The 22,180-nt window shown below is 48.5% G+C and overlaps 1 protein-coding gene across 2 annotated transcripts in view; it reads left to right on the forward strand.

Moving 5' to 3' along the window:
• Positions 1-10,031: 10,031 nt before the first annotated feature.
• SCPEP1 (serine carboxypeptidase 1) overlaps positions 10,032-22,180 on the forward strand; it is a 62,707-nt gene continuing 50,558 nt past the window's right edge. For both annotated transcript variants that reach the window (XM_069748714.1, XM_069748715.1), the window contains exon 1: positions 10,032-10,181. In XM_069748714.1, the coding sequence (XP_069604815.1) occupies positions 10,106-10,181 (76 nt within the window). In that variant the 5' untranslated portion in view covers positions 10,032-10,105. The remainder of the gene's footprint in view (positions 10,182-22,180) is intronic.

A 22,180-nucleotide genomic window follows, 5' to 3' on the forward strand; every position in this document is an offset into this window, starting at 1 on the left:
AGATCTCATGGCAGTGGGGACATTGGTTTCAGTCAATACCATAAGTAACGTACTCCACCGCAATGGTCTCCGTTCCAGACGAGCCCGTAAGGTACCTTTACTTTCAAAGCGTCATGTCAAGGCTCGTCTACAGTTTGCTCATGATCACTTGGAGTACTCTGAGACTGACTGGTTCAAGGTTCTCTGGTCTGATGAGACCAAGATCGAGATCTTTGGTGCCAACCACACATGTGACGTTTGGAGACTGGATGGCACTGCATACAACCCCAAGAATACCATCCCTACAGTCAGGCATGGTGGTGGCAGCATCATGCTGTGGGGCTGTTTCTCAGCCAAGGGGCCTGGCCATCTGGTCCGCATCCATGGGAAGATGGATAGCACGGCCTACCTGGAGATTTTGGCCAAGAACCTCCGCTCCTCCATCAAGGATCTTAAGATGGGTCGTCATTTCATCTTCCAACAAGACAACGACCCAAAGCACACAGCCAAGAAAACCAAGGCCTGGTTCAAGAGGCAAGAAATCAAGGTGTTGCAGTGGCCTAGTCAGTCTCCTGACCTTAACCCAATTGAAAACTTGTGGAAGGAGCTCAAGATTAAAGTCCACATTAGACACCCAAAGAACCTAGATAACTTGGAGAAGATCTGCATCGAGGAGTGGGCCAAGATAACTCCAGAGACCTGTGCCGGCCTGATCAGGTCTTATAAAAGACGATTATTAGCTGTAATTGCAAACAAAGGTTATTCCACAAAATATTAAACCTAGGGGTTGAATAATAATTGACCCACACTTTTATGTTTAAAATTTATAAAAATTTAACTGAGCAACAAAACTTTTTGGTTTGTAAGATTTATGCATCTGTTAATAAATCCTGCTCTTGTTTGAAGTTTGAAGGCTCTAACTTATTTGCATCTTATTAAACCTGCTAAATCTGCAGGGGGTTGAATACTACTTGTAGGCACTGTATATGTATATATATTAATATTTCATACAGCGCGAGATAGCTTTAAAGCCGGTAATTCAATTACCGGCTTTTGCTATCTCCTTCCTAAACCCGACATGATATGAGACATGGTTTACATACAGTAAACCTTCTCATATCCCCATTTTTTTTGCAAATTCCACACTACTAATATTAGTAGTGTGTATACGCAAAATTTGGCCGTTCTAGCTATTAAATTAAAGGGTTAAATGGCGGAAAAAATTGGCGTGGGCTCCCGCGCAATTTTCTCCGCCAGAGTAGTAAAGCCAGTGACTGAGGGCAGATATTAATAGCCTGGAGCGGGTCCATAGTTATTGGCCCCCCCTGGCCAAAAACATCTGTCCCCAGCCACCCCAGAAAAGGCACATCTGGAAGATGCGCCTATTCTGGCACTTGGCCACTCTCTTCCCATTCCCGTGTAGCGGTGGGATATGGGGTAATGAAGGGTTAATGCCACCTTGCTATTGTAAGGTGACATTAAGCCAAATTAATAATGGAGAGGCGTCAATTATGACACCTATCCATTATTAATCCAATACTAGTAAAGGATTAAAAAAAACACACACACATTATTAAAAATTATTTTATTGAAATAAAAACAAAGGTTGTTGTAATAATTTATTCTACGCTCAATCCTTCTGAAGACCCTCGCTCTGTAACAAAGTAAAAATAATAAACCAACAATATACATACCTTCCAAAGATCTGTAAGGTCCCACGATGTAAATCCATCTGAAGGGGTTAAAACATTTTGCAGGAAGGAGCTCTGCTAATGCAGCGCTGCTCCTGCCTGCAAAACCCCGGGGAATGAAGGTAAAGTAGGTCATTGACCTATATTTACCTTCATTTGCGGTGAGGCGCCCTCTGCTGGTTGTCCTCATATGAACTCGAGCCTGGGAGCTTTCTAGGAAAGTTCCACGCTCCAGGAACAGCCAGCAGAGGGCACCTCACCGCGAATATAGGTAAATATAGGTAAATATAGGTCAATTATGACACCTATCCATTATTAATCCAATAGTACGAAATGGTTAATAAAACACACACATTATTACAAAGAATTTTAATGAAATAAAGACACAAAACAAACAACAATATTCCATACCTTCCGTCGTTCAGTCTTGTCCCACGCTGTAAATCCATCTGAAGGGGTTAAAACATTTTACACCCAGGAGCTCTGCTAATGCAGCTGTGCTCGTGGCTGTAAAAACCCGGGGAATGAATGGAATGCAGGGGAATGACCTGTAGTTACCTCGAGTCACGGTGATGCGCCCTCTGCTGGATGTCCTCATATGAACTCGAGCCTGGGAACTTTTCAGAATATTTTCCCATCCGCGAGGCAGCGGATTTCAGGTGTGGGAGAGAGCGTGATGCCGCTTACCATAATAGATAGATCAGGTAGGGGGGATACGCGAGATAGAGGAAAGATGATGAGTTCGGTATTGTCTACATTGAGTTTTAGGAAGCGAGAGGTGAAGAAGGAGGATATGGCTGATAGACACTTCTGCTGGTTGTCCTCATATGACCTCGAGCGTGGGAACTTTTCAGAATATTTTCCCAGCCTCGAGGTCATATGAGGACAACCAGCAGAGGGCGCATCACCGCGAATGAAGGTAACTACAGGTCATTGACCTACTTTCCATTCATTCGCTGGGGTTTTACAGGCAGGAGCACAGCTGCATTATAGCAGAGCTCCTGCCTGTAAAATATTTTAACCCCTTCAGATTGATTTACATCGTGGGACGTGACAGATCATCAGAAGGTATGAGATATTGTTTTTTTATTTTTCCTTTGTTACAGAGCGAGGGTCTTCAGGTGGATTACCAGGATAATAAAATATTCCAACAACCTGTGTTTGTATTTCATTAAAAGACTTTGTAATAATGTGTGTGTGTTTTTTAACCATTTCATACAATTGGATTAATAATGGATAGGTGTCATAATTGACGCCTCTCCATTATTAATCTGGTTTAATGTCACCTTACAATAGCAAGGTGACATTAACCCTTCATTACCCCATATCCCACTGCTACACGGGAATGGGAAGAGAGTGGCCAAGTGCCAGAATAGGCGCATCTTCCAGATGTGCCTTTTCTGGGGGCAGATGTTTTTAGCCAGGGGGGGAGCCAATAACCATGGACCCTCTCCAGGCTATTAATATCTGCCCTCAGTCACTGGCTTTACTACTCTGGCGGAGATATGAAATAGGAAATATCTATCCGATGATTTCTAGGTAACTATAAAATACACTTAAGATTATATACCTGTGATGTTCGCTGTTCACCTTGGTGTAGTATTTCATCTGATTGTGAGGCACTGTTTTAATATTTATATGTTGTTTTATGTATGTTAAATAAAGATTTTGTCTTAAAGTATACACTTGGTGACTAGGGTTTATTACCTTATGGTCAATATGTTTATATTGAGCTTGGAGTGTGGCCCATTGGTAACTTGAGGAAATGGGTTGGTGCGTTTTGTTCATTCATTGTATGTAAACCATGTCTCATATCATGTCGGGTTTAGGAAGGAGATAGCTTTAAAGCCGCTAATTCAATTGCCGGCTTTTGCTATCTCATGCTGGATGAAATATTAATATATATACATATATGTCTACTGACATATATATACATATATATATATATATATATATATATATATATGTTGTTACGATTTTTTGAGCACATGGATCCATTGTATGTCCATATGTCGGTTTTGCAAGCCTGCGAGAAAATCTCGCAGTACGGATGCCATACGGATTACATACGGAGGATGCCATGCGCAAAATACGCTGACACACCCTGCCTACGGAGGAGATACGGACCATTATTTTGGAGACTTTTCTGCGTATTACGGCCGTAAATTACGGACCATATTGTCTTACGCCGAGTGTGACGCCGGCCTAAGGGTGGCATGGAAGCCTCCACCTGTGAGATCACTGGAGATTACAGTTTGCGGTTACCACAGAACCCTCTGAGCTGTCAACTGTCACTTGAGGTGAACTCAAGGAGCACAGTGACCGGCAATACGCATAGCCTGGCGGAAACATTGTAGTAGGTTGGATTGCCGGACTGCCCCCTGCGTGACACAGGGGCACTACAGTACGGAAGTCCGACAGTGAACCAGTGGAATCATTACAGTGCATCAGATGGTGAATCACTGTTGGACTGCGTTGCCCACTAGAATTTGTTACATACAGCAATCTAAATCTAAGTCGGCAGAAGGACCTGGTCCATTTGGCCAATAATTATAGTATTAACCCCTTCACAACGCATGATGCAGTTACGTCATATATCATAGAAATATAAGAAAACAAATATTGCTTTTGCTCAATTAAAAAAAAATACACATTTGGAATTGACGTGTTCAGAAAGGTCTGACCAATCAAAATGTAAAATAATCTAATCAGTAAACGGCACAAAGAGAAAAATACTTGAAACGCCATAATGACTTTTTTTTGGTTGCCGCAACATTGCAATAAAATGAAATAAGAGGTGATCAAAACATGGTATCCGCGCCAAAATGGTATCAATAAGAACGTCCCGCCAAAATAAAAAAAATTCCCAACGGCGATGTGGATGGAAAAATAAGTTATGGGCAGGAAAAAAAATATTAAAAAAATGAAAATCGCCGGAGAGTTAAATCACTCCTAGGTGCATGCATGGAAAAAAATCTATGGTTGTGTGATCTACAAGTTACGTCATATATCATAAAAATATAAGAAAAAAAAAATATTGCTTTTGCTCCATTAAAAAAATAAATAAATTGGGAATTGATGTGTTCAGAAAGGTCTGACCAATCAAAATATAAAATAATCTGATTGGTAAACGGCATAACGAGAAGTAAACTCGAAACGCCATAATTACGTTTTTTTTTGTCGCCGCAACATTCCAATAAAATGAAATAAGAGGTGATCAAAACATGTATCTGCGCCAAAATGGTATCAATAATAACGTCCCGCCAAAATAAAAAAAAAATCCCAACGGCGATGTGGATGGAAAAATAAGTTATGGGAAGGAAAAAAAAAATGTTAAAAAACAGAAAATCGCCCGAGGGTTAAAACACTCCTAGGTGCATGCAGGGAAAAAATCTGTGGTTGTGTGATCTACAAAAATGATCACCAGAAAATAAAACGGGACACGGATGAGATTGGCGCAGAATATTGTACACACTGGGATTAAGGGGAAAATTCTTGCGTATAATTGTCACATATAAATAAATGTGTGATCAGATGTCATATCTAGTCTGCAGCTCAAAAAATCACATGACAGGATTCATCTATATCTATATACAATAAGGGGCCTTCTATCTACTGGGATTCAGCATTCTTATATAGAGCAGGCGGAATCCAAGTCACTAAAGGCCCCGGTCCGTCTGCAACCGGGAAATTAGCGACGATGCTGAAGTTGGTTTCTTAGTCAGCAGTTTCTTATTCGGCTATTTTTTATTTTCTGTTTTTTTCAGGTTTTGGTATAAAAATAAACCATTCTGAGTATATAATAATATGCGGTCATGTGTCCTTTTGTGAATACACTTAAAAACAGATACAAAATTTAGAAGGCTGGCACAAAAATGGGCATCAAAGTGGGCACTGAGGTATGGTATTGAAGGGGTTAAATGCCTTTGTGCCACTGATTTAACACCTGATTTACATATTTACTGATGCCCCACATGAAATGCATGTCACTCCAGCCTGGCACAAATGGGTTCTGGGCATCAAAACTGGCATCAAAGTGGGCAAATCACCCATTTTCACAGATTTGAATAAGTAACAGCTATTTTTAAGGGGTTAAATAGCTTTGTGCCACTGATCTAACACCTGATTTACATACCTACTGATGCCCCACATGAAATCCATGTCACTCCAGCCTGGCACAAATGGGTTCTGTGCATCAAACCTGGCATCAAAGTGGGCAGAGAACCAATTTTCACACATGCGAATAAGTAACAGCTATTTTTAAGGGGTTAAATGCCTTTGTGCCACTGATATAACACCTGATTTACATACCTACTGATGCCCCACATGAAATCCATGTCACTCCAGCCTGGCACAAATGGGTTCTGGGCATCAGAACTGGCATCAAAGTGGGCAAATCACCCATTTTCACAGATTTGAATAAGTAACAGCTATTTTTAAGGGGTTAAATGCCTTTGTGCCACTGATATAACACCTGATTTACATACCTACTGATGCCCCACATGAAATCCATGTCACTCCAGCCTGGCACAAATGGTTTCTGGGCGATTTGACCATTTTGATGCCAGTTCTGATGCCCAGAACCCATTTGTGCCAGGCTGGAGTGACATGGATTTCATGTGGGGCATCAGTAGGTATGTAAATCAGGTGTTAGATCAGTGGCACAAAGGCATTTAACCCCTTAAAAATAGCTGTTACTTATTCAAATCTGTGAAAATGTGCAATTTGCCCCCTTTGATGCCAGTTCTGATGCCCAGAACCCATTTGTGCCAGGCTGGAGTGACATGGATTTCATGTGGGGCATCAGTAGGTATGTAAATCAGGTGTTAGATCAGTGGCACAAAGGCATTTAACCCCTTAAAAATAGCTGTTACTTATTCAAATCTGTGAAAATGTGCAATTTGCCCCCTTTGATGCCAGTTCTGATGCCCAGAACCCATTTGTGCCAGGCTGGAGTGACATGGATTTCATGTGGGGCATCAGTAGGTATGTAAATCAGGTGTTAGATCAGTGGCACAAAGGCATTTAACCCCTTAAAAATAGCTGTTACTTATTCAAATCTGTGAAAATGGGTGATTTGCCCACTTTGATGCCAGTTCTGATGCCCAGAACCCATTTGTGCCAGGCTGGAGTGACATGGATTTCATGTGGGGCATCAGTAGGTATGTAAATCAGGTGTTAGATCAGTGGCACAAAGGCATTTAACCCCTTAAAAATAGCTGTTACTTATTCAAATCTGTGAAAATGTGCAATTTGCCCCCTTTGATGCCAGTTCTGATGCCCAGAATCCATTTGTGCCAGGCTGGAGTGACATGGATTTCATGTGCGGCATCAGTAGGTATGTAAATTAGGTGTTAGATCAGTGGCACAAAGCTATTTAACCCCTTAAAAATAGCTGTTACTTATTCAAATCTGTGAAAATGGGTGATTTGCCCACTTTGATGCCAGTTCTGATGCCCAGAAACCATTTGTGCCAGGCTGAAGTGATTTGACTTTGATGTGGGGCATCACTAGGTATGTAAATCAGGTGTTAGATTAGTGGCACAAAGGCATTTAACCCCTTAAAAATTGCTGTTACTTATTCAAATCTGTGAAAATGTACGATTTGCCCACTTTGATGCCAGTTCTGATGCCCAGAACCCATTTGTGCCAGGCTGCAGTGACATGGATTTCATGTGGGGCATCAGTAGGTATGTAAATCAGGTGTTAGATCAGTGGCACAAAGGCATTTAACCCCTTAAAAATAGCTGTTACTTATTCAAATCTGTGAAAATGTGCAATTTGCCCCCTTTGATGCCAGTTCTGATGCCCAGAATCCATTTGTGCCAGGCTGGAGTGACATGGACTTCATGTGGGGCATCAGTAGGTATGTAAATCAGGTGTTATATCAGTGGCACAAAGGCATCTAACCCCCTCAAAATAGCTGTTACTCATTCAAATCTGTGAAAATGGGTGATTTGTCCGCTTTGATGCCAGTTTAGATGCCCAGAATCCATTTGTGCCAGGCTGGAGTGACATGGATTTCATGTGCGGCATCAGTAGGTATGTAAATTAGGTGTTAGATCAGTGGCACAAAGCTATTTAACCCCTTAAAAATAGCTGTTACTTATTCAAATCTGTGAAAATGGGTGATTTGCCCACTTTGATGCCAGTTCTGATGCCCAGAAACCATTTGTGCCAGGCTGAAGTGATTTGACTTTGATGTGGGGCATCACTAGGTATGTAAATCAGATGTTAGATTAGTGGCACAAAGGCATTTAACCCCTTAAAAATTGCTGTTACTTATTCAAATCTGTGAAAATGTACGATTTGCCCACTTTTATGCCAGTTCTGATGCCCAGAACCCATTTGTGCCAGGCTGCAGTGACATGGATTTCATGTGGGGCATCAGTAGGTATGTAAATCAGGTGTTAGATCAGTGGCACAAAGGCATTTAACCCCTTAAAAATAGCTGTTACTTATTCAAATCTGTGAAAATGGGTGATTTGTCCGCTTTGATGCCAGTTTAGATGCCCAGAACCCATTTGTGCCAGGCTGGAGTGACATGGATTTCATGTGCGGCATCAGTAGGTATGTAAATTAGGTGTTAGATCAGTGGCACAAAGCTATTTAACCCCTTAAAAATAGCTGTTACTTATTCAAATTGTGAAAATGGGTGATTTGCCCACTTTATGCCAGTTCTGATGCCCAGAACCCATTTGTGCCAGGCTGTATTGACATGCATTTCATGTAGGGCATCATTAGGTATGTTAATCAGGTGTTAGATTAGTGGCACAAAGGCATTTAACCCCTCAAAAATAGCTGTTACTTATTCAAATCTGTGAAAATGGGCGATTTGACCATTTTGATGCCAGTTCTGATGCCCAGAATCCATTTGTGCCAGGCTGGAGTGACATGGATTTCATGTGGGGCATCAGTAGGTATGTAAATCAGGTGTTAGATCAGTGGCACAAAGCTATTTAACCCCTTAAAAATAGCTGTTACTTATTCAAATCTGTGAAAATGGGTGATTTGCCCACTTTGATGCCAGTTCTGATGCCCAGAAACCATTTGTGCCAGGCTGAAGTGATTTGACTTTGATGTGGGGCATCACTAGGTATGTAAATCAGGTGTTAGATTAGTGGCACAAAGGCATTTAACCCTTAAAAATTGCTGTTACTTATTCAAATCTGTGAAAATGTACGATTTGCCCACTTTTATGCCAGTTCTGATGCCCAGAACCCATTTGTGCCAGGCTGCAGTGACATGGATTTCATGTGGGGCATCAGTAGGTATGTAAATCAGGTGTTAGATCAGTGGCACAAAGGCATTTAACCCCTTAAAAATAGCTGTTACTTATTCAAATCTGTGAAAATGGGTGATTTGTCCGCTTTGATGCCAGTTTAGATGCCCAGAACCCATTTGTGCCAGGCTGGAGTGACATGGATTTCATGTGCGGCATCAGTAGGTATGTAAATTAGGTGTTAGATCAGTGGCACAAAGCTATTTAACCCCTTAAAAATAGCTGTTACTTATTCAAATTGTGAAAATGGGTGATTTGCCCACTTTGATGCCAGTTCTGATGCCCAGAACCCATTTGTGCCAGGCTGTATTGACATGCATTTCATGTAGGGCATCATTAGGTATGTTAATCAGGTGTTAGATTAGTGGCACAAAGGCATTTAACCCCTCAAAAATAGCTGTTACTTATTCAAATCTGTGAAAATGGGCGATTTGACCATTTTGATGCCAGTTCTGATGCCCAGAATCCATTTGTGCCAGGCTGGAGTGACATGGATTTCATGTGGGGCATCAGTAGGTATGTAAATCAGGTGTTAGATCAGTGGCACAAAGGCATTTAACCCCTTAAAAATAGCTGTTACTTATTCAAATCTGTGAAAATGGGTGATTTGCCCACTTTGATGCCAGTTTTGATGCCCAGAACCCATTTGTGCCAGGCTGGAGTGACATGCATTTCATGTGGGGCATCAGTCAATATGTAAATCAGGTGTTAAATCAGTGGCACAAAGGCATTTAACCCCTTCAATACCATACCTCAGTGCCCACTTTGATGCCCATTTTTGTGCCAGCCTTCTAAATTTTGAATCTGTTTTTAAGTGTATTCACAAAAGGACACATGACCGCATATTATTATATACTCAGAATGGTTTATTTTTATACCAAAACCTGAAAAAAACAGAAAATAAAAAATAGCCGAATAAGAAACTGCTGACTAAGAAATCAACTTCAGCCCGAATAAGAAACTGAACGAATAAGAAACCAACTTCAGCATCGTAAATAGCGACTGTGTGAGAAAGCGGAATCCCAGTGCACAGAGGGACCAGGGCCTTTATAGCCGACTGGGATTTAGCCACAACCTTGCTGGGAGACGCAGGTCACGTGGTGCGCGAGTCACGTGACAGCGCGGAAACCCCCGAGACCTGACGGCTCGTCACATGACCGGCAACATGGCGGCGACGGGCGGCCTCCTGCTGGCGACCATCGCTCTCCTCAGCCTGCAGCCGGCGGCGGGTGAGCGTCCCGACTACAGGGAGGGGCCCCCAGTGTATGAAGAGGTCCCCCAGTGTCCAGACAGGACCCCCGACTACAGGGAGGACCCCCGACTTCAGAGAGTGCCGCCATGTATAGGAAGGACCCCCGTGTACAGAGAGTAGTTGCTCCCAGCCTCCTCCTCCTCCATGTATTGATCGCTCCCAGCCTCCTCCTCCTCCATGTAGTGATCGCTCCCAGCCTCCTCCTCCTCCATGTAGTGATCTAGGTCCAGCCTCCTCCTCCTCCATGTAGTGATCGCTCCCAGCCTCCTCCTCCTCCATGTAGTGATCGCTCTCAGCCTCCTCCTCTATGTATTGATCGCTCCCAGCCTCCTCCTCCTCTATGTAGTGATGTTGGCCCAGCCTCCTCCTCCTCCATGTAGTGATTGCTCCCAGCCTCCTCCTCCTCCATGTAGTGATCGCTCCCAGCCTCCTCCTCCTCCATGTAGTGATCTAGGTCCAGCCTCCTCCTCCTCCATGTAGTGATCGCTCCCAGCCTCCTCCTCCTCCATGTAGTGATCGCTCTCAGCCTCCTCCTCTATGTATTGATCGCTCCCAGCCTCCTCCTCCTCTATGTAGTGATGTTGGCCCAGCCTCCTCCTCCTCCATGTAGTGATTGCTCCCAGCCTCCTCCTCCTCCATGTAGTGATTGCTCCCAGCCTCCTCCTCCTCTATGTAGTGATGTAGTCCCAGCCTCCTCCTCTATGTAGTGATGTAGTCCCAGCCTCCTCCTCCTCTATGTAGTTATGTAGTCCCAGCCCCCTCCTCCTCTATGTAGTGATTGCTCCCAGCCTCCTCCTCCTCCATGTAGTGATCGCTCCCAGCCTCCTCCTCCTCTATGTATTGATCGCTCCCAGCCTCCTCCTCCTCTATGTAGTGATCTAGGTCCAGCCTCCTCCTCCTCTATGTAGTGATCTAGGTCCAGCCTCCCCCTCCTCTATGTAGTGATCTAGGTCCAGCCTCCTCCTCCTCTATGTAGTGATGTAGGCCCAGCCTCCTCCTCCTCTATGTAGTGATGTAGTCCCAGCCTCCTCCTCCTCCATGTATTGATCGCTCCCAGCCTCCTCCTCCTCCATGTAGTGATCGCTCCCAGCCTCCTCCTCAATGTATTGATCGCTCCCAGCCTCCTCCTCCTCTATGTAGTGATCGCTCCCAGCCTCCTCCTCCTCCATGTATTGATCGCTCCCAGCCTCCTCCTCCTCAATGTATTGATCGCTCCCAGCCTCCTCCTCCTCTATGTAGTGATGTAGTCCCAGCCTCCTCCTCTATGTAGTGATGTAGTCCCAGCCTCCTCCTCCTCTATGTAGTTATGTAGTCCCAGCCTCCTCCTCCTCAATGTAGTGATTGCTCCCAGCCTCCTCCTCCTCCATGTAGTGATCGCTCCCAGCCTCCTCCTCCTCTATGTATTGATCGCTCCCAGCCTCCTCCTCCTCTATGTAGTGATCTAGGTCCAGCCTCCTCCTCCTCTATGTAGTGATGTAGTCCCAGCCTCCTCCTCCTCCATGTAGTGATCGCTCCCAGCCTCCTCCTCCTCCATGTAGTGATCGCTCCCAGCCTCCTCCTCCTCTATGTATTGATCGCTCCCAGCCTCCTCCTCCTCTATGTAGTGATCTAGGTCCAGCCTCCTCCTCCTCTATGTAGTGATCTAGGTCCAGCCTCCCCTTCCTCTATGTAGTGATCTAGGTCCAGCCTCCTCCTCCTCTATGTAGTGATGTAGGCCCAGCCTCCTCCTCCTCTATGTAGTGATGTAGTCCCAGCCTCCTCCTCCTCCATGTAGTGATCGCTCCCAGCCTCCTCCTCCTCCATGTAGTGATCGCTCCCAGCCTCCTCCTCCTCAATGTATTGATCGCTCCCAGCCTCCTCCTCCTCTATGTAGTGATTGCTCCCAGCCTCCTTCTCCTCCATGTAGTGATCGCTCCCAGCCTCCTCCTCCTCAATGTATTGATCGCTCCCAGCCTCCTCCTCCTCTATGTAGTGATCTAGGTCCAGCCTCCTCCTCCTCTATGTAGTGATGTAGTCCCAGCCTCCTCCTCCTCCATGTAGTGATCGCTCCCAGCCTCCTCCTCCTCCATGTAGTGATCGCTCCCAGCCTCCTCCTCCTCTATGTATTGATCGCTCCCAGCCTCCTCCTCCTCTATGTAGTGATCTAGGTCCAGCCTCCTCCTCCTCTATGTAGTGATCTAGGTCCAGCCTCCCCCTCCTCTATGTAGTGATCTAGGTCCAGCCTCCTCCTCCTCTATGTAGTGATCTAGGTCCAGCCTCCTCCTCCTCTATGTAGTGATGTAGGCCCAGCCTCCTCCTCCTCTATGTAGTGATGTAGTCCCAGCCTCCTCCTCCTCTATGTAGTGATTGCTCCCAGCCTCCTTCTCCATGTAGTGATCGCTCCCAGCCTCCTCCTCCTCTATGTATTGATCACTCCCAGCCTCCTTCTCCTCTATGTAGTGATCTAGGTCCAGCCTCCTCCTCCTCTATGTAGTGATGTAGTCCCAGCCTCCTCCTCCTCCATGTAGTGATCGCTCCCAGCCTCCTCCTCCTCTATGTAGTGATCTAGGTCCAGCCTCCTCCTCCTCTATGTAGTGATCTAGGTCCAGCCTCCCCCTCCTCTATGTAGTGATCTAGGTCCAGCCTCCTCCTCCTCTATGTAGTGATCTAGTTCCAGCCTCCTCCTCCTCTATGTAGTGATGTAGGCCCACCCTCCTCCTCCTCTATGTAGTGATGTAGGTCCAGCCTCCTCCTCCTCTATGTATTGATCGCGTCCAGCCTCCTCCTCCTCTATGTAGTGATCTAGGTCCAGCCTCCTCCTCCTCTATGTAGGGATCTAGGTCCAGCCTCCTCCTCCTCTATGTAGTGGTCTAGGCCCAGCCTCCTCCTCTATGTATTGATCGCTCCCAGCCTCCTCCTCCTCTATGTAGTGATCTAGGTCCAGCCTCCTCCTCCTCTATGTAGTGGTCTAGGCCCAGCCTCCTCCTCTATGTATTGATCGCTCCCAGCCTCCTCCTCCTCTATGTAGTGATCTAGGCCCAGCCTCCTCCTCCTCTATGTAGTGATCTAGGTCCAGCCTCCTCTTCCTCTATGTAGTGATCTAGGCCCAGCCTCCTCCTCCTCTATGTAGTGATCTAGGTCCAGCCTCCCCCTCCTCTATGTAGTGATGTAGTCCCAGCTTCCTCCTCTATGTAGTGATGTAGTCCCAGCCTCCTCCTCCTCTATGTAGTGATGTAGTCCCAGCCTCCCCCTCCTCTATGTAGTGATGTAGTCCCAGCCTCCTCCTCCTCTATGTAGTGATGTAGTCCCAGCCTCCTCCTCCTCTATGTAGTGATGTAGTCCCAGCCTCCTACTCCTCTATGTAGTGATCTAGGTCCAGCCTCCTCCTCCTCTATATAGTGATCGCTCCCAGCCTCCTCCTCCTCTATGTAGTGATCTAGGTCCAGCCTCCTCCTCCTCTATGTAGTGATGTAGTCCCAGCCTCCTCCTCCTCTATGTAGTGATGTAGTCCCAGCCTCCTCCTCCTCTATGTAGTGATGTAGTCCCAGCCTCCTCCTCCTCCATGTAGTGATGTAGTCCCAGCCTCCTCCTCCTCTATGTATTGATCGCTCCCAGCCTCCTCCTCCTCTATGTAGTGATCTAGGTCCAGCCTCCTCCTCCTCTATGTAGTGATCTAGGTCCAGCCTCCTCCTCCTCTATGTAGTGATGTAGTCCCAGCCACCTCCTCCTCCATGTAGTGATGTAGTCCCAGCCTCCTCCTCTATGTATTGATCGCTCCCAGCCTCCTCCTCCTCTATGTAGTGATCTAGGTCCAGCCTCCTCCTCCTCTATGTAGTGATCTAGGTCCAGCCTCCTCCTCCTCTATGTAGTGATCTAGGCCCAGCCTCCTCCTCCTCTATGTAGTGATGTAGTCCCAGCCTCCTCCTCCTCTATGTAGTGATCTAGGTCCAGCCTCCTCCTCCTCTATGTAGTGATCTAGGCCCAGTCTCCTCTTCCTCTATGTAGTGATCTAGGTCCAGCCTCCTCCTCCTCTATGTAGTGATCTAGGCCCAGCCTCCTCCTCTATGTAGTGATCTAGGTCCAGCCTCCTCCTCCTCTATGTAGTGATCTAGGTCCAGCCTCCTCCTCTGTGTAGTGATCTAGGTCCAGTCTCCTCCTCCTCTATGTAGTGATCTAGGCCCAGCCTCCTCCTCCTTTATGTAGTGATCTAGGGCCAGCCTCCTCCTCCTCTATGTAGTGATGTAGTCCCAGCCTCCTCCTCCTCTATGTAGTGATCTAGGTCCAGCCTCCTACTCCTTTATGTAGTGATCTAAGCCCAGCCTCCTCCTCCTCTATGTAGTGATGTAGTCCCAGCCTCCTCCTCCTCTATGTAGTGATTGCTCCCAGCCTCCTTCTCCTCCATGTAGTGATCGCTCCCAGCCTCCTCCTCCTCTATGTATTGATCGCTCCCAGCCTCCTCCTCCTCTATGTAGTGATCTAGGTCCAGCCTCCTCCTCCTCTATGTAGTGATGTAGTCCCAGCCTCCTCCTCCTCCATGTAGTGATCGCTCCCAGCCGCCTCCTCCTCCATGTAGTGATCGCTCCCAGCCTCCTCCTCTATGTATTGATCGCTCCCAGCCTCCTCCTCCTCTATGTAGTGATCTAGGTCCAGCCTCCTCCTCCTCTATGTAGTGATCTAGGTCCAGCCTCCCCCTCCTCTATGTAGTGATCTAGGTCCAGCCTCCCCCTCCTCTATGTAGTGATGTAGTCCCAGCCTCCTCCTCTATGTAGTGATGTAGTCCCAGCCTCCTCCTCCTCTATGTAGTGATGTAGTCCCAGCCTCCCCCTCCTCTATGTAGTGATGTAGTCCCAGCCTCCTCCTCCTCTATGTAGTGATGTAGTCCCAGCCTCCTCCTCCTCTATGTAGTGATGTAGTCCCAGCCTCCTACTCCTCTATGTAGTGATCTAGGTCCAGCCTCCTCCTCTATATAGTGATCGCTCCCAGCCTCCTCCTCCTCTATGTAGTGATCTAGGTCCAGCCTCCTCCTCCTCTATGTAGTGATGTAGTCCCAGCCTCCTCCTCCTCTATGTAGTGATGTAGTCCCAGCCTCCTCCTCCTCTATGTAGTGATGTAGTCCCAGCCTCCTCCTCCTCCATGTAGTGATGTAGTCCCAGCCTCCTCCTCCTCTATGTATTGATCGCTCCCAGCCTCCTCCTCCTCTATGTAGTGATCTAGGTCCAGCCTCCTCCTCCTCTATGTAGTGATCTAGGTCCAGCCTCCTCCTCCTCTATGTAGTGATCTAGGTCCAGCCTCCTCCTCCTCTATGTAGTGATGTAGTCCCAGCCACCTCCTCCTCCATGTAGTGATGTAGTCCCAGCCTCCTCCTCTATGTATTGATCGCTCCCAGCCTCCTCCTCCTCTATGTAGTGATCTAGGTCCAGCCTCCTCCTCCTCTATGTAGTGATCTAGGTCCAGCCTCCTCCTCCTCTATGTAGTGATCTAGGCCCAGCCTCCTCCTCCTCTATGTAGTGATGTAGTCCCAGCCTCCTCCTCCTCTATGTAGTGATCTAGGTCCAGCCTCCTCCTCTATGTAGTGATCTAGGTCCAGCCTCCTCTTCCTCTATGTAGTGATCTAGGTCCAGCCTCCTCCTCCTCTATGTAGTGATCTAGGCCCAGCCTCCTCCTCTATGTAGTGATGTAGTCCCAGCCTCCTCCTCTTCTATGTAGTGATCTAGGTCCAGCCTCCTCCTCTATGTAGTGATCTAGGTCCAGCCTCCTCCTCCTCTATGTAGTGATCTAGGCCCAGCCTCCTCCTCCTTTATGTAGTGATCTAGGGCCAGCCTCCTCCTCTATGTAGTGATGTAGTCCCAGCCTCCTCCTCCTCTATGTAGTGATCTAGCTCCAGCCTCCTACTCCTCTATGTAGTGATCTAGGCCCAGCCTCCTCCTCCTCTATGTAGTGATGTAGTCCCAGCCTCCTCCTCCTCTATGTAGTGATTGCTCCCAGCCTCCTTCTCCTCCATGTAGTGATCGCTCCCAGCCTCCTCCTCCTCTATGTATTGATCGCTCCCAGCCTCCTCCTCCTCTATGTAGTGATCTAGGTCCAGCCTCCTCCTCCTCTATGTAGTGATGTAGTCCCAGCCTCCTCCTCCTCCATGTAGTGATCGCTCCCAGCCTCCTCCTCGTCCATGTAGTGATCGCTCCCAGCCTCCTCCTCCTCTATGTATTGATCGCTCCCAGCCTCCTCCTCCTCTATGTAGTGATCTAGGTCCAGCCTCCTCCTCCTCTATGTAGTGATCTAGGTCCAGCCTCCCCCTCCTCTATGTAGTGATCTAGGTCCAGCCTCCTCCTCCTCTATGTAGTGATCTAGGTCCAGCCTCCTCCTCCTCTATGTAGTGATGTAGGCCCAGCCTCCTCCTCCTCTATGTAGTGATGTAGTCCCAGCCTCCTCCTCCTCCTCTATGTAGTGATTGCTCCCAGCCTCCTTCTCCATGTAGTGATCGCTCCCAGCCTCCTCCTCCTCTATGTATTGATCACTCCCAGCCTCCTCCTCCTCTATGTAGTGATCTAGGTCCAGCCTTCTCCTCCTCTATGTAGTGATGTAGTCCCAGCCTCCTCCTCCTCCATGTAGTGATCGCTCCCAGCCTCCTCCTCCTCTATGTAGTGATCTAGGTCCAGCCTCCTCCTCCTCTATGTAGTGATCTAGGTCCAGCCTCCCCCTCCTCTATGTAGTGATCTAGGTCCAGCCTCCTCTTCCTCTATGTAGTGATCTAGGTCCAGCCTCCTCCTCCTCTATGTAGTGATGTAGGCCCACCCTCCTCCTCCTCTATGTAGTGATGTAGGTCCAGCCTCCTCCTCCTCTATGTATTGATCGCGTCCAGCCTCCTCCTCCTCTATGTAGTGATCTAGGTCCAGCCTCCTCCTCCTCTATGTAGGGATCTAGGTCCAGCCTCCTCTTCCTCTATGTAGTGGTCTAGGCCCAGCCTCCTCCTCTATGTATTGATCGCTCCCAGCCTCCTCCTCCTCTATGTAGTGATCTAGGTCCAGCCTCCTCCTCCTCTATGTAGTGGTCTAGGCCCAGCCTCCTCCTCTATGTATTGATCGCTCCCAGCCTCCTCCTCCTCTATGTAGTGATCTAGGCCCAGCCTCCTCCTCCTCTATGTAGTGATCTAGGTCCAGCCTCCTCTTCCTCTATGTAGTGATCTAGGCCCAGCCTCCTCCTCTATGTAGTGATCTAGGTCCAGCCTCCCCCTGCTCTATGTAGTGATGTAGTCCCAGCCTCCTCCTCCTCTATGTAGTGATGTAGTCCCAGCCTCCTCCTCCTCTATGTAGTGATGTAGTCCCAGCCTCCTCCTCCTCTATGTAGTGATGTAGTCCCAGCCTCCTCCTCCTCTATGTAGTGATGTAGTCCCAGCCTCCTACTCCTCTATGTAGTGATCTAGGTCCAGCCTCCTCCTCCTCTATATAGTGATCGCTCCCAGCCTCCTCCTCCTCTATGTAGTGATCTAGGTCCAGCCTCCTCCTCCTCTATGTAGTGATGTAGTCCCAGCCTCCTCCTCCTCTATGTAGTGATGTATTCCCAGCCTCCTCCTCCTCTATGTAGTGATGTAGTCCCAGCCTCCTCCTCCTCCATGTAGTGATGTAGTCCCAGCCTCCTCCTCCTCTATGTATTGATCGCTCCCAGCCTCCTCCTCCTCTATGTAGTGATCTAGGTCCAGCCTCCTCCTCCTCTATGTAGTGATCTAGGTCTAGCCTCCTCCTCCTCTATGTAGTGATCTAGGTCCAGCCTCCTCCTCCTCTATGTAGTGATCTAGGTCCAGCCTCCTCCTCCTCTATGTAGTGATGTAGTCCCAGTCACCTCCTCCTCCATGTAGTGATGTAGTCCCAGCCTCCTCCTCTATGTATTGATCGCTCCCAGCCTCCTCCTCCTCTATGTAGTGATCTAGGTCCAGCCTCCTCCTCTATGTAGTGATCTAGGTCCAGCCTCCTCCTCCTCTATGTAGTGATCTAGGTCCAGCCTCCTCCTCCTTTATGTAGTGATCTAGGTCCAGCCTCCTCCTCCTCTATGTAGTGATCTAGGTCCAGCCTCCTCCTCCTCTATGTAGTGATCTAGGTCCAGCCTCCTCCTCCTCTATGTAGTGATCTAGGTCCAGCCTCCTCCTCCTCAATGTAGTGGTCTAGGCCCAGCCTCCTCCTCCTCTATGTAGTGATGTAGGCCCAGCCTCCTCCTCCTCTATGTAGTGATCGCTCCCAGCCTCCTCCTCCTCCATGTAGTGATCGCTCCCAGCCTCCTCCTCTATGTATTGATCGCTCCCAGCCTCCTCCTCCTCTATGTAGTGATCTAGGCCCAGCCTCCTCCTCTATGTAGTGATCTAGGTCCAGCCTCCTCCTCCTCTATGTAGTGATGTAGGCCCAGCCTCCTCCTCCTCTATGTAGTGATGTAGTCCCAGCTTCCTCCTCCTCTATGTAGTGATGTAGGTCCAGCCTCCTTCTCCTCTATGTAGTGATGTAGGCCCAGCCTCCTCCTCCTCTATGTAGTGATGTAGTCCCAGCCTCCTCCTCCTCTATGTAGTGATGTAGGTCCAGCCTCCTCCTCCTCTATGTAGTGGTTGCTCCTCCTCTATGTAGTGATCTAGGTCCAGCCTCCTCCTCCTCTATGTAGTGATGTAGTCCCAGCCTCCTCCTCCTCTATGTAGTGATCTAGGTCCAGCCTCCTCCTCCTTTATGTAGTGATCTAGGCCCAGCCTCCTCCTCCTCCTCTATGTAGTGATGTAGTCCCAGCCTCCTCCTCCTCTATGTAGTGATCTAGGTCCAGCCTCCTCCTCCTCTATGTAGTGATCTAGGCCCAGCCTCCTCCTCCTTTCTGTAGTGATCTAGGTCCAGCCTCCTCCTCCTCTATGTAGTGATCTAGGCCTAGCCTCCTCCTCCTCTATGTAGTGATGTAGTCCCAGCCTCCTCCTCCTCTATGTAGTGATCTAGGTCCAGCCTCCTCCTCCTCTATGTAGTGATCTAGGCCCAGCCTCCTCCTCCTCTATGTAGGGATCTAGGTCCAGCCTCCTCCTCCTCTATGTAGTGATCTAGGCCCAGCCTCCTCCTCCTCTATGTAGTGATGTAGTCCCAGCCTCCTCCTCCTCTATGTAGTGATCTAGGTCCAGCCTCCTCCTCCTCTATGTAGTGATCTAGGTCCAGCCTCCTCCTCCTCTATGTAGTGATCTAGGTCCAGCCTCCTCCTCCTCTATGTAGTGATCTAGGCCCAGCCTCCTCCTCCTCTATGTAGTGATGTAGTCCCAGCCTCCTCCTCCTCTATGTAGTGGTCTAGGCCCAGCCTCCTCCTCTATGTATTGATCGCTCCCAGCCTCCTCCTCCATGTAGTGATCTAGGCCCAGCCTCCTCCTCCTCTATGTAGTGATCTAGGCCCAGCCTCCTCCTCCTTTATGTAGTGATCTAGGCCCAGCCTCCTCCTCTATGTAGTGATGTAGTCCCAGCCTCCTCCTCCTCTATGTAGTGATCTAGGTCCAGCCTCCTACTCCTCTATGTAGTGATCTAGGCCCAGCCTCCTCCTCCTCTATGTAGTGATGTAGTCCCAGCCTCCTCCTATATGTAGTGATCTAGGTCCAGCCTCCTCCTCCTCTATGTAGTGATCTAGGCCCAGCCTCCTCCTCCTCTATGTAGTGATGTAGGCCCAGCCTCCTCCTCTTCTCTGTAGTGATCTAGGTCCAGCCTCTTCCTCCTCCTCTATATAGTGATCGCTCCCAGCCTCCTCCTCCTCTATGTAGTGGTTACTCCTCTATGTAGTGATGTAGGCCCAGCCTCCTCCTGCTCCTCCTCCTCTATATAGTGATCACTCCCAGCCTCCTCCTCCTGCTCCTCTATATAGTGATTGCTCCCAGCCTCCTCCTCTATGTAGTGATGTAGTCCCAGCCTCCTCCTCCTCTATGTAGTGATCGCTCCCAGCCTCCTCCTGCTCCTCCTCCTCTTTGTATTGATCGCTCCCAGCCTCCTCCTCCTCTATGTAGTGATCTAGGCCCAGCCTCCTCCTCCTCTATGTAGTGATCTAGGTCCAGCCACCTCCTCCTCTATGTAGTGATGTAGGCCCAGCCTCCTCCTCCTCTATGTAGTGATGTAGTCCCAGCCTCCTCCTCCTCTATGTAGTGATCTAGGCCCAGCCTCCTCCTCCTCTATGTAGTGATCTAGGTCCAGCCTCCTCCTCCTCTATGTAGTGATGTAGGCCCAGCCTCCTCCTCCTCTATGTAGTGATGTAGTCCCAGCCTCCTCCTCCTCTATGTAGTGATGTAGGTCCAGCCTCCTCCTCCTCTATGTAGTGGTTGCTCCTCCTCTATGTTGTGATCTAGGTCCAGCCTCCTCCTCCTCTATGTAGTGATGTAGTCCCAGCCTCCTCCTCCTCTATGTAGTGATCTAGGTCCAGCCTCCTCCTCCTCTATGTAGTGATCTAGGCCCAGCCTCCTCCTCCTCTATGTAGTGATGTAGTCCCAGCCTCCTCCTCCTCTATGTAGTGATCTAGGTCCAGCCTCCTCTATGTAGTGATCTAGGCCCAGCCTCCTCCTCCTTTATGTAGTGATCTAGGTCCAGCCTCCTCCTCTATGTAGTGATCTAGGCCCAGCCTCCTCCTCCTCTATGTAGTGATGTAGTCCCAGCCTCCTCCTCCTCTATGTAGTGATCTAGGTCCAGCCTCCTCCTCCTCTATGTAGTGATCTAGGCCCAGCCTCCTCTTCCTCTATGTAGTGATCTAGGTCCAGCCTCCTCCTCCTCTATGTAGTGATCTAGGCCCAGCCTCCTCCTCCTCTATGTAGTGATGTAGTCCCAGCCTCCTCCTCCTCTATGTAGTGATCTAGGTCCAGCCTCCTCCTCTATGTAGTGATCTAGGTCCAGCCTCCTCCTCCTCTATGTAGTGATCTAGGCCCAGCCTCCTCCTCCTTTATGTAGTGATCTAGGGCCAGCCTCCTCCTCCTCTATGTAGTGATGTAGTCCCAGCCTCCTCCTCCTCTATGTAGTGATCTAGGTCCAGCTTCCTACTCCTCTATGTAGTGATCTAGGCCCAGCCTCCTCCTCCTCTATGTAGTGATGTAGTCCCAGCCTCCTCCTATATGTAGTGATCTAGGTCCAGCCTCCTCCTCCTCTATGTAGTGATCTAGGCCCAGCCTCCTCCTCCTCTATGTAGTGATGTAGGCCCAGCCTCCTCCTCTTCTCTGTAGTGATCTAGGTCGAGCCTCTTCCTCCTCCTCTATATAGTGATCGCTCCCAGCCTCCTCCTCCTCTATGTAGTGGTTACTCCTCCTCTATGTAGTGATGTAGGCCCACCTTCCTTTTGCTCCTCCTCCCCTATATAGTGATCACTCCCAGCCTCCTCCTCCTGCTCCTCTATATAGTGATTGCTCCCAGCCTCCTCCTCTATGTAGTGATCTAGTCCCAGCCTCCTCCTCCTCTATGTAGTGATCGCTCCCAGCCTCCTCCTGCTTCTCCTCCTCTTTGTAGTGATCGCTCCCAGCCTCCTCCTCCTCTATGTAGTGATCTAGGTCCAGCCTCCTCCTCCTCCTCTATGTAGTGATCTAGGCCCAGCCTCCTCCTTCTCTATGTAGTGATCTAGGCCCAGCCTCCTCCTCCTCTATGTAGTGATGTAGGCCCAGCCTCCTCCTCCTCTATGTAGTGATGTAGGCCCAGCCTCCTCCTCTTCTCTGTAGTGATCTAGGTCCAGCCTCTTCCTCCTCCTCTATATAGTGATCGCTCCCAGCCTCCTCCTCCTCTATGTAGTGGTTGCTCCTCTATGTAGTGATGTAGGCCCAGCCTCCTCCTGCTCCTCCTCCTCTATGTAGTGATCGCTCCCAGCCTTCTCCTCCTGCTCCTCTATATAGTGATTGCTCCCAGCCTCCTCCTCCTCTATGTATTGATCACTCCCAGCATCCCCCTCTATAGTAATCTAGGCCCAGCCTCCTCCTTTTCTATGTATTGATCGCTCCCAGCCTCCTCCTCCTGCTCCTCTATATAGTGATTGCTCCCAGCC

The sequence above is a fragment of the Ranitomeya imitator genome, chromosome 2 (assembly GCF_032444005.1).
Source record: "Ranitomeya imitator isolate aRanImi1 chromosome 2, aRanImi1.pri, whole genome shotgun sequence".
Classification (NCBI taxonomy): domain Eukaryota; kingdom Metazoa; phylum Chordata; class Amphibia; order Anura; family Dendrobatidae; genus Ranitomeya; species Ranitomeya imitator.